General features: G+C 45.9%; 1 protein-coding gene across 2 annotated transcripts in view; it reads right to left on the bottom strand.

Annotated features, from left to right (window-relative positions):
- The window catches only part of KATNIP (katanin interacting protein), a 221,421-nt gene that overhangs the window by 196,533 nt on the left and 12,767 nt on the right, over positions 1-12,121 (bottom strand). For both annotated transcript variants that reach the window (XM_012464613.2, XM_012464614.3), the window contains exon 2: positions 642-697. In XM_012464613.2, the coding sequence (XP_012320036.2) occupies positions 642-697 (56 nt within the window). The remainder of the gene's footprint in view (positions 1-641; positions 698-12,121) is intronic.

Raw genomic sequence — 12,121 nt, 5'->3', positions numbered from 1 at the left:
TTGTAGCTCTTCCCGTCAAGAGGTGAGGCCTATTTCCCCACCCCTTGAATTGGGACCTTGTGACCTGCTTTCAAGAATAGAAAGTGGCAGAAGTGACACTGTGTGACTTGAAAACCTAGGACTCAAGAAGTCCTGCAGTTGCCACTCCTGTTCTCTTGAACCCTTGAAGCACCATGTGAAGAAACCTGGCTAGCTTGGGAGGAGAACTGAGGTACCATAACTGACACTCAACTACCCCCAGTCAACAGAGCCATTAATTGCAGAAGCATGAGTGAGCCCCACGCAGAGCCTGAGGTCTGCAGAGCCTGGTCCAACAGCAGAACTGCCCAGATAAGCCCAAATTGCTAACCCACCAAATCCAGAACTAAATATATAGTGGTTGTTTTAAAATCTGGAATGATTTGTTACACAGACAAAGCTAACTGATACAGTCAGTTAGAGATGATTATTACAAGTGATGATTATTCCAAGTGACACTGGGTTGGTAAGTCTAGTTGCTCACTATCATCTGCTCCAGGATTCAAGCTTGGGACCCCGAGAGAAAAGACTAGGAGATTCAGGACCCTTATTCACCACCCTGCTCCCTCAGGTCCTTTCAAATAGAGTTGCCTCCCATCAGCCCTTGCCAGGGTCACATTTACCTCTTTTTTCTCTCGTGAGCAGGACCGGCTTCTCTCAGCCTTTCGCAGAGTCTGACCTGTCGCAGTTCAAAAGCAGAACCAAGATTAAGGCTGTTTTAGAACAGCTAGTTTATCACCACAAAAGCTTTTTATTTGCAAACTGAATAGACAGGACCAATCATAACCAAATGATTTTAAGAAAATGCAGCCTGTTATTATAATGGGAAAATGGCACACTTTTGAAATAGACCAACGGCAAGGAAAATGGTAATTCACACACTTACGTTACTTGACTATAATGAACAAAGCTCCAGCCCTTTAATCTGGAACATTATCTGTACTCTGAAAGGGCCGATGGACTGTAGTTTCCCGAGTTGAATTACATTTTTATTAAATTGTTTGGAATTACATAAAATGCCTTCCACAAAAATGCCTTCCTCTGTGCACATACACATAACCTTTGATGAGCGCATACCAACGTGCTGCACCAAACCCCCAAATCCACCACAGAGGTGACAGTGCAGATGTGACTTAGCGGTAATCACCTGCATTTCACATAATGGGCAATTTCAGAGAGAACTGTTGCTTTTCTGGGAGAGTTAGAAGACTAACATTTGAAGGTATGCATAAATTCAACAGAGTGACATCATAATGTTTAAATATGCTGTTTCAAATGCACTTTTCACAATTTTTATGGAAATGTCCATTATAAAAGAATTCCTTGATACAAAATTAATGGATTGCTTTGGTTTGAAAATATAAAACAAGAGTCACTGCATTATTGTCGATGTAAACTGCCCAACTTCTCTCCCCAGTGGCGATTTGGGAAAATGCCACAACCAGGGTTCCCTTAGGTAAGAGCGCTCAGAAGACGGGAGCAGCAAAAAAGCTTAGTGACAGCTTAGCAAGAGGAAAGCGATGGGGACTGAGTCTCAGAGGAAAGACACTTGTCTTTGGACATGGTCACTTCCTCCTTTTTTTTTTTTTTGAGATGGAGTCTCACTCTTGTTGCCCAGGCTGGAGTGCAATGGTGCGATCTCGACTCACTGCAACCTCTACCTCCCAGGTTCAAGTGATTCTCCTGCCTCAGCCTCCCAAGTAGCTGGGATTACAGGTGCCTGCCACCACACCTGGCTAATTTTTTGTACTTTTAGTAGAGATGGGGTTTCACTATGTTCTTCAGGCTAGTCTCGAACTCCTGACCTCAGGCGATCCACCCGCCTCGGCCTCCCAAAGTGCTGGGATTACAGACGTGAGCCACCGTGCCTGGCCTGAACATGGTCACTTCTAATGAGTCTGCATGTGAGTGAGAGGAAGGGGAGAGGTCACAGCTGGCGATAAAGCTCAAGGGATGATGCTTTTTCCAAGCATATTCAACTGTGAATAAAGGAAAGAGCCAAGGCTCAAGGATGAACCACTGGCCATGGCCAAACTCTAGGGCCAAGGTGTAAAAGGATTTAAGAATGAGGCTACTGGAGAACTTATAGGAGAGTGTGGATCATATAGTATCATGGTATGGGAGACACCTTTTGGTTTATCTGGTCAGCTCATGACACCGCAAACCGCCCTCCTCTCTCTTCCTCTCCTCTCTGCCCACCCAGTGGGGCCTCTGGGCAGCCCATGATTATACATAATCCCATGACCTGAACCTCAGTATGCTGTGCTAGGGATGGACCCCTGACCCAACTGCAGCCAATCAGAATCCCAGTCCTAGGAATTTGGAATTGGTTCTGAGAGACAGAGAAGAGGGAGACACAGGGCAGGGCTATCTCCATGTGTGAGCTATGATGCTGAGTAGTTGCCAGCACTGGACTTGGGGTAGACTAACAGAGGCCAGGATGCCCAGATAGAATGAACTAATCTGAAACTGACTACATGCCTGCCTTTGTGTTCATAATGTGTGTGTTGTGTGTGTGTGTGTGTTTTCTTTTTTTGCCTTAAGACAAAGAACCTAGGATTTAGGGAAAAGAGCCAAGCATAATGTACCACTGTGGTATACAGTATTCTGTAAAATAAATAAATATACATATATATATATATTTTATAGAGATGGGAGGTTTGACATGTTGCCTAGGCTGGTCTCAAATTTCTGGGCTCAGGTGATCCACCCACCTTGGCCTCCCAAAGTGCTGGGATTACACAGGCGTGAGCCAAAGCACCCAGCCCAGTGTGGGGTGTTGATAGTGAGGCAGACGTATGTGGGGATGGGGTATATGGGAATTCTCTGTACTTTCTGTTCAATTTTGCTGAAAGCTCTAAAAAATAAAGTTTATTAGTTAAACACACACTCACACATGTCCAGGATTTAGGGATCAAGAGATTTGATTGTTGAGCCAATTTTGTCATGACCTCCTGATGCTTGCTGCTCTGAGACAGGAGCTACAAAAAGCAACTCCCAGAAACCCTTGACCACACTGCTCTGGCTGTCAGTCTGAGGATTCCAACTGAACCCTAAGGCTGGCCAGAGACAATGACATACCAGATAGTCAGGTCACACCATGAAGAGCGCCCTCGCTGAGCTGTCCCTGAGCTGCTAGGCACAAAGCGGGCTGGGGTCCAGGCCACTGACAGACTGGGGTATCCTGGCAGCAGGAGTAGTGCAGAGGCCAGTGAAATGCCAGCAGGGCCCAACAAAAGAGCAGGCAGCAGGAGGGGGCAGAGCTCCTCCAGGGCAAGCAAGGCAGATCCCAGCACCTGGCTGAGGCCCTAGCTTTGCTGGCCACATAGCCACCAGGGGATCTAGTCCCAAGGGACAAGTGACCAGCTATGGGACCTTGTATAAGTCATTAGGTCTCTTTGGGCCATAGTTTTCTCCATTTTTTTTTTTAAGAGTTAGGCTGAATCATCTTTATGGTTGCTTTTAATCTCTAAAATTTTGTCATATTAATAAAGGACAGTTTAAACAATTAAGGTGGACCATAAAAACAAAATATTAATGTGGCCAGGGACAGTGGCTCACGCCTGTAATCCCAGCACTTTGGGGGGTCAAGGCAGGCAGATCACCTGAGGTCAGGAATTCAAGACCAGCCTGGCCTGCATAGCGAAACCCCGTCTCTACTAAAAATACAAAAATTAGCCAGGTGTGGTGGCGCATGCCTATAATTCCAGCTACTCAGGAGGCTGAGGCAGAAGGATCACTTGAACCTGGGAGGCAGAGGTTGCACAGTAAGCCAAGATCGCACCACTGCACTCCAGCATGGGTGAAGGAGAGACACATTATCTCAAAAAAACAAAAAACAAAATATGAATGTAACTGGGCAGCTTAACCTCAAAATGCATTTGAAAACTTTTTTTCCCCTTTCTCTTGGATTTCAAGATTGAATCTTAAGGCAAACTGCAGAAGCCTTTTCTCTTAGCCTTAAAATAGACTCCACGTCAGCCTGGCACAGTGGCTCACGTCTATAATCTCAGCACTTTGGGAGGCCGAGGCAGGTGGATCATGAGGTCAAGAGATCGAGACCATCCTGGCCAACACAGTGAAACCCCATCTCTACTAAAAATACAAAAATTAGCATGGTGGTGCACGCCTGTAGTCCCATCTCCTCGGGAGGCTAAGGCAGAATTGCTTGAACCCGGGAGGTGGAGGTTGCAGTGAGCCGAGATCATGACACTGCAGTCCAGCCTGGTGCCTGGCGACGGAGCAAGACTCTGTCTCAAAAAAAAAAAAAAAAAAAAGGACTCTACGTCCCTCCCTTTCTCATTGTATATACTCCTTTCACATTTCTCTAATTGTATACTAATATTTAATTATGTGCCTTCTTAGAAGTTCCAGGGGCTAATCTTTTTTTCTTTGTTGTGGCTTATTTTCCTTTATTATCCCAAAATACCTGTGTAAATGAGACAATGTTGCAAAACAAGGCAGAAATCTGTAGACAAGTATGTCTCACTCAGAGGAAAGAACTGATTGAACAGAAGGCACCAGAGGTTGCATTTTGTTGGATTACATGCAAACAGTAAATGGGAGAAAGATTCACCAAAGAGAAAGGAATTTGCACCGTCATTTCATTGCCACATCCTAAGGATGAAGAATGGCCTTGCTCGCTGCTGATGATCCACCTGCACCTTCCATTGTAGTGTAAACTGTACCTGATGCTAAGGAGACAAATTCCCACACAGCACAGGGGCTAATCTTGAGACAGAAAGGGCAAGGCTGGAGACCCAGCGGCAACATTCCAGAGCTGACCTCATGGTGGCGAGTTAACGACCCGGCCATCTTTGAGATGATGCCAGCCCCACATCCAGATAGACTGGGGCCTAAGACGGCCACCAGAACAAGACACACAGACAGTACTCAGTCCAATTCTTGCATGCCTTCCTTGTCAAGTTTTCCCTTTTTATTTATTTAGAGATGGAGCCTCACTCTGTTGCCCAGGCTGGAAAACAGTGGCGCGATCTCCACTCACTGCAACCTCTGCCTCCCGGGTTCAAGCAATTCTCCTGCTTCAGCCTCCCAAGTAGCTGGGATTACAGGTGCCCGCCACCATGCCTGGCTAATTTTTGTATTTTTTTTTTTTAGTAGAGATGGGGTTTTACCATGTTGGTCAGCCTGGTCTCGAACTCCTGACCTCAGGTAATCCACCTGTCTCGGCCTCCCAAAATACTGAGATTACAGGAGGGAGCCACTGCGCCTGGCCAGTCTTCCCCCTTTAAACCCCTGCCTTCCTCCACAAAATGAAAGTGGTTACTTTGGACCGCTTCCCTGTTCCCAGTTTTGGTTAATAAATACACTTTCTTATTACCAGACCTCATTCTTACTAATTGAACTCTGCAAGCAGCGAGCATGAGACCTGCGTCCAGTTACATTAATGCAAAGAACACAGAGCTTAACTACTAAAATGTGAAAGTAGGACAGACGTAATGGCTCATGCCTGTAATCCTGTCACTTTGTGGGGCCAAGGCAAGAGGATCACTGGAGGCCAGGAGTTCAAGACCAGCCTGGGCAACATACCAAGACCTTGTCTCTTTAAAAAACAAACAAAACAAAAAGAATAAAATAAAATAAAACATAAAAGAAAATCTTTCTATTGGAGTTAATTAGAAGCTTTTAAATTCATTAAATCGGAAAATAATTGCCTTATTTTCCAACGAAGATAATTTACTCGATTAAGCGCATTTGTTATCTAAGCTCCTTAGAAGACTGGTTGGTCCAGTCCTCGCATCACCGAGCCTCTCCCTCTCCTCCAGATTAGCTCGATGCAAAGACAGCTCCTGCCTGTCAAGAACGGCAGTGCCGTAACCAGATTACACTGCGCCTGTCTACTACACTTAGCTTCTCTGCGTATCTTCCTACCTATATCTCATTTATTCTCACAACACCTCAAAGAAGGAAGTGGAAAAAGGTGATGTTAATATCAATATACGCTACTTGCAAAATTAAGGGGGTGTCCCTCTGCATTTTGCAAGGTGACCTGACTGCTTCAGCTATGAAGCAATAAATAAGGCCAAATGTAAATGATACGTGTGTACTTCACTTTATAGAACAAATTCTGTCTAGGAAAAAGAAAAAAAAGAAGTGATTGCATTGAATTTTGTAACTACAATACGATTCTCTCACTTATGATTTCAGCAAGGTTTTATCTGCACATAGGATTTATTTTCAATGGTTAGCACATTCTGACACTTTGCTCTAAATGAAGATAATCTTCATCACTACTGTTTAGAGGAGCGTTGCATCTTCCTAGGATGTTAGTTTCTGAAGTCATCAGGCAAGGGAAAATCAGTGCCAAAATTACCCTTGATAAAGTCTTAAACAACCCGTGAAGTACAGTCTACAGGACATAGCTTTTTATATCCTCTGCTATAGACTAATATGCATGTATATTTGATGCATATGGAAATGTATAGTACATGATAAAAATACATATGCAAAATATAATTTCATGATATTCCTAATTAAACTATTCATATTGTAATCACTCTATTTATCCTCTTCAGGTGGGAGGAGCGTGGTGGGGGTGGAGGTAAGAGCTCAGCACTGAGCTCACAAAAGTTCAACACTTGGTTGATGCAGCACCACCATATTGGACACCTACTATGTGGTGAGTTTCTATACGGAGGCATCATCTCATGCATTCTCACAACCATACCTTCACACCAGGGGTCAGCAAACTTTCTCTGTAAAGAGCCAGAGAGTAAATATTTTTCTCTATGTATGCCATAAGGTCATAAGACCACAAGGTATCTGGTGCAACTAATCAACTCCACCATTGTAGCAAAAGCAGCCATAGACAGTATGCAAATCAATGGGTGTGACCACATTCCAATAAAACTTTATTTAAAAAAACATTGTCATGTACAAGTGGGAGCTAAACATTGGGAATACATGAACATAAAGATAGTAACAACAGACACTGGGGACTTAAAAACAGAGGAGGGAGAAGGGGCTAAAAAACTTCTGTTAGAGCCGGGCGCAGTGGCTCATGCCTGTAATCCCAGCACTTTGGGAGGCCGAGGCGGGTGGATCACGAGGTCAAGAGATCAAGACCATACTGGTCAACATGGTGAAACCCCGTCTCTACTAAAAATACAAAAAAATTAGCTGGGCGTGGTGGCATGTGCCTGTAGTCCCAGCTACTCAGGAGGCTGAGGCAGGAGAATTGCTTGAACCCAGGAGGCGGAGGTTGCGGTGAGCTGAGATGGCGCCATTGCACTCCAGCCTGGGTAACAAGAGCGAAACTCCGTCTCAAAAAAAAAAAAAAAAAAAGACTGAGTCTTGCTCTGTTGCCCATCCTGGAATGCAGTGGTGTGAACACAGTTCACAGCAGCCTGGAACTCCTGGGCACAAGTGATCCTCCCACCTCAGCCTCCTGAGTAGCTGGGATTACAAGGGCATGCCACCACCTGGAGAGGTGGCTTACAGGTGTGAGGTGTCCTTTGTGAGGACAAGGCAGGTGGATTACCTGAGGTCAAGAGTTCGACACTCGCCTGGCCAACCAACATGGTGAAACTCCATCTCTCCTAAAAATACAAAAATTAGCCAGGCGTGGTGGTGGGTGCCTGTAATCCCAGATACTCGGGAGGATGAGGTGGGAGAATGGTTTGAACCCAGGAGGCAGAGGTTGCAGTGAGTCAAGGTCATGCCACTGTACTCCAGCCTGGGTGACAGAGTGAGACTCTTCAAACAAACAAACAAACAAACAAAGGTGTGCCACCATACCCAGCTTATTTTTTTACTTTTTTGTAGAGATGGAGTCTTGCTATGTTGCCCAGGCTGGTCTTAGAACTCCTGGACGCAAGCGATCCTCCTGTCTCAGCCTCCCAAAGTGCTGAGATTATAGCCATGAGCCACTGTGCCTGGCCTTATTTTTATTTTTGAATGCTCTATTTGGATCTGTTTCCTATTCAAAAGCTAACACAAACTTAAAATATGCAATGTCCAAAGGCTGATATAAATGTGTAAAAAAAAAATAACATAATGAGAAATGCTATAGACTCTCCCAACCAAGACCTGAGATGGGGCAGGCGGTCTGTCAGAGGGAGATGGAGGAGCCTCTGGGAACCTCAGGACCCCAAACCTTGCTGGAAAGAGAACACAATATTTTTGGAGGACAAACTGCCTTCTTTTAAGAGATCAATCAGTGATGTGTGAGAGATAAGAATGAAATGATGACAAAATGTGGTTTCTGGAAATTGAAACAACAGTTCCTTAGTGAAGCCAATAGGTTATTGGTGACCTGCTCATTTATTTGAGGGCGAAGTTTTTATGAAATGGCTAGAGAAGATGAAAAAGGAAAAAAAAAAAGATAAAGGAAGGTGCAGATGGGTTGTCTGACAATATGATTTCACTGGGAGTTGGTTTCTCCAGTGCTTTCTGAGCCCTTGCCATCGTCAGCTTCTTCCCTGGGTGACAGCTCTTAGGATTTCCTATCGTTTGCAATGAAAAAGTCGAGTGGGTCACAAAAGCAAAGCAAATTGCTCAGGATCACATAGCAAGAAAGCAAGGAGGGGTTAGCAACCTATTAGTCTAACGGCTGACCCAGTGCTCAGCATGCTTGTCCTACGCTGCTGCCTGCACACCCTTCTTCTAGTACAAGAAGGGAACACCCCCTGTCATGACTACTCCCACTCCCATTTGAACTTTTCTTTTAAGACAGAGTCTCGCTCTGTCACCCAGGCTGGAGTGCAGTGGTGTGATCTTGGCTCGCTGCAACCTCCACCTTCCAGGTTCAAGCAATTCTCCTGCCTCTGCCTCCTGGTTGGCTGGGATTACAGATGCCTGCCACCAAGCCCGACTCATTTTTGTATTTTTAGTAGAGACTGGGTTTTGCCCTGTTGGCCAGGCTGGTTTTGAACTCCCGACCTCAAGTGATCTGCCCGCCTTGGCCTCCCAAAGTGCTGAGATTACAGATGTGAGTTACCATGCCTGGCTGGCTTCCTGAACCTTGATTCTAGCTTCTACCTATAGCGTTTGCAAAGATACACATGTGTCAGAGTGAAGCAAACAGAGGAAGGTGGCAGGGTGGGGACAGGGTGGGGACAAGGCAGCCTAAGAACAGCTGCCCAGGAGGGGCACAGTGGCTCACGCCTGTAATCCTATTACTTTGGGAGGTTAAGGCGGGAGCATCCTTGGACAACAAAGCGAGACGCCATCTTTTTTTTTTTTTTTTTAATTTTCACCTGGGTGCAGGTGGGCTGAGGCCGAAAAGAGGGTCAGCCAACACCAAATCTTAAAAAAAAAAAAGAACAGCTGCTGGTTTCCATTCAGATAGGCGGGCCTGGTTTTGCTGGATTAGATTTCCCAGAGAAGTGGTGGTAAATCCAGTCTTAATTTTTAAAAGTGGATGAATAATTTAAACAATTTTAAGGCTCTGTGACAGGCTCAAAAAATCAGGCCTCTGGTTTCCAACTCAGTACGTAACTAGGCAGACAAATGGAAAATCTCCTGCTTTCCCATTCTTCTTTTTTTGTTTCTTTTTTTTTTTTTTTTTTGAGATGTCTCGCTCTGTTGCTCCGGCTAGAGTGCAGTGGAGCAATCATAGCTCACTGCAGTCTCAAACTCCTGGGATCAAGCCATTCTCCCTCTGCAGCCTCGAGAACAGCTGGCACTATAGGCATGTGCCACCACACTTGGCAAAAATTTATTTTTGTAGAGAGGGGGCGGGGGGCTCAAACTCCCAGATTCAAGCCAGTCTCCCACCTTTGCCTTCCAAAGTGTTGGGATTACAGGCGTGAAACAGTGCGCCTGGCTTTCCCATTATTTCTTTTCTTTTTTTTTTTTTGAGACAGACTCGCTCTGTCACCCAGGCTGGAGTGCAGTAGTGTGATCTTGGCCCACTGCAGCCTCTGCCTCCTGGCTTCAAGCAATTCTCCCACCTCAGCCTCCCGAGTACTTGGGGTTACATGGGCACGCCGCCACACCTGGCTAATTTTTGCATTTTTAGTAGAGACAGGGTTTCACCATAATGGTCAGGCTGGTCGTGAACTCCTGACATCAGGTGATCCACCCACCTCGGCCTCCCAAAGTCCTGGGATTACAGGTGTGAGCCACCGTACCTGGACTCCTATTATTTATCTTGATGCCATGGACCCGTTTTGAGGGAACTTCTTTAAGGACATCCTACTAAAACAACAAAAATCTATTAGACAAAGAGTAGGACTGTTTGAAAGCCAGGTAGACTCTGCTCTGCAACACCCCTTCCCCTCATTCCCCACATGTGCCTCCAGGCTGATCTGAGCCTTTAAGTTACCTTCCTTTTTAGAAAGCCTGAAACAATATCCCTGTCACTTTTCCTTTACATTTTCTGTGTAACTTGACTTCTGGGGCCCAGTTTACTGCCAAATTACCTGGGATAAACAAGTCATGCTAAGACCCTCTTTCCCTTTCCAAACCCAAACAGCAGCTGGCAGACAGAAATGCTTATTTATAACCTGCACACCGTTAACACACATTTGCTTGGTTTAGAAATGCTCAGCCATGCTTCTTCCACGAGCTTCGGGTTTCATAATTAGATAAGAGCCTGGGGACAATGCTGTGTGGTGGCTGAGAGGGGAGGCTCTGGGTCGGCAGGTCTACCCGCTCATTACCCATTTTGGGGTCCTATTAGTCCTAACTCCATTTAAGTCTATTGTCAGGGTTAAGGCCGTACCTGTAAAAGGCTCAGAACGGCACCCTGCATACAGTAGGTACTTAGCAGTTATTAGTTCTCTCCTCTGTAAACTACTGACTATTCATGGATCTCACCCAGTTCAATTGAACTTGGGCTTCCAAATAGATCTTGAATCTGTTCATTCCTATCATCCCTCACTCCAAGATAAGCCCCGTCAACTCTCCCTGGACTTTTTCTTTCTTTTTTTTTTTTTTTTTTTTTTTTTTGAGGCGGAGTTTCACTCTTGTTACCCAGGCTGGAGTGCAATGGCGCGATCTCGGCTCACCGCAACCTCCGCCTCCTGGGTTCAGGCAATTCTCCTGCCTCAGCCTCCTGAGTAGCTGGGACTACAGGCACGCACCACCGTGCCCAGCTAATTTTTTGTATTAGTAGAGACGGGGTTTCACCATGTTGACCAGGATGGTCTCGATCTCTTGACCTCGTGATCCACCCGCCTCGGCCTCCCAAAGTGCTGGGATTACAGGCTTGAGCCACCGCGCCCGGCCGGACTTTTTCTTTCTTTCTTTCTTTTTTTTTTTTTGGTGAGACAGAGTTGCCCAGGCTGGAGTGCAGTGGCCTCAATCATGACTCACTGCAGCTTTGACCTACTGGACCTACTGGGCTCAAGTGATCCTCCTGCCTCAGCCTCCTGAGTACAGGTGTGTGCCACCATGGACAGCTATTTCTTTTTTTTCTTTTTTTTTTTTTTAAATTTTAGTAGAGACGAGGTTTCACTATGTTGCCCAGCTGGTCTCGAACTCCTGGGTTCAAGCAATTCTACCTGCCTCAGCTTCCCAAAGTGCTGGGATTAGAGGCATGAGCCATCGCACCTGACTAACTTTTTCAACAGCCACCTAGTAGGTCTCCCTGCTTCCACTCTTGCCTGGATTCTCCTATGGCAGCCATATAAAAACCAGACCCTGTCACTTACCTGCTTGACCTTCTTTTTTTTTTTTTGGAGATGGAGTTTCGCTCTTGTTACCCAGGCTGGAGTGCAATGGCACGATCTCGGCTCACTGCAACCTCCGCCTCCTGGGTTCAGGCAATTCTCCTGCCTCAGCCTCCTGAGTAGCTGGGATTACAGGCACGCGCCACCGTGCCCAGCTAATTTTTTGTATTTTTAGTAGAGACGGGAGTTTCACCATGTTGACCAGGATGGTCTCGATCTCTTGACCTTGTGATCCACTCACCTCGGCCTCCCAAAGTGCTGGGATTACAGGCGTGAGCCACCGTGCCCGGCCTGCTTGACCTTCTAATGTTTCCTTGTTCATGCAGAAAAGAATCCGAGCCCCTTGCCAGGCTGACCAGGCTCTGTATGGCCTGGCCCACGGGATATTTGGGACCTCTCCGCCCTCTTCCCTGCAGTTCACTTTCCTCCAGCCTTACTATCTTTCTTCTTTGTATATAGAGAAGGAA

Source organism: Aotus nancymaae, unplaced genomic scaffold (assembly GCF_030222135.1).
Source record: "Aotus nancymaae isolate 86718 unplaced genomic scaffold, 86718_ANA_hifiasm-v0.15.2.pri h1tg000049l, whole genome shotgun sequence".
NCBI lineage: Eukaryota > Metazoa > Chordata > Mammalia > Primates > Aotidae > Aotus > Aotus nancymaae.
This window is presented reverse-complemented; position numbering and strand designations above follow the sequence as displayed.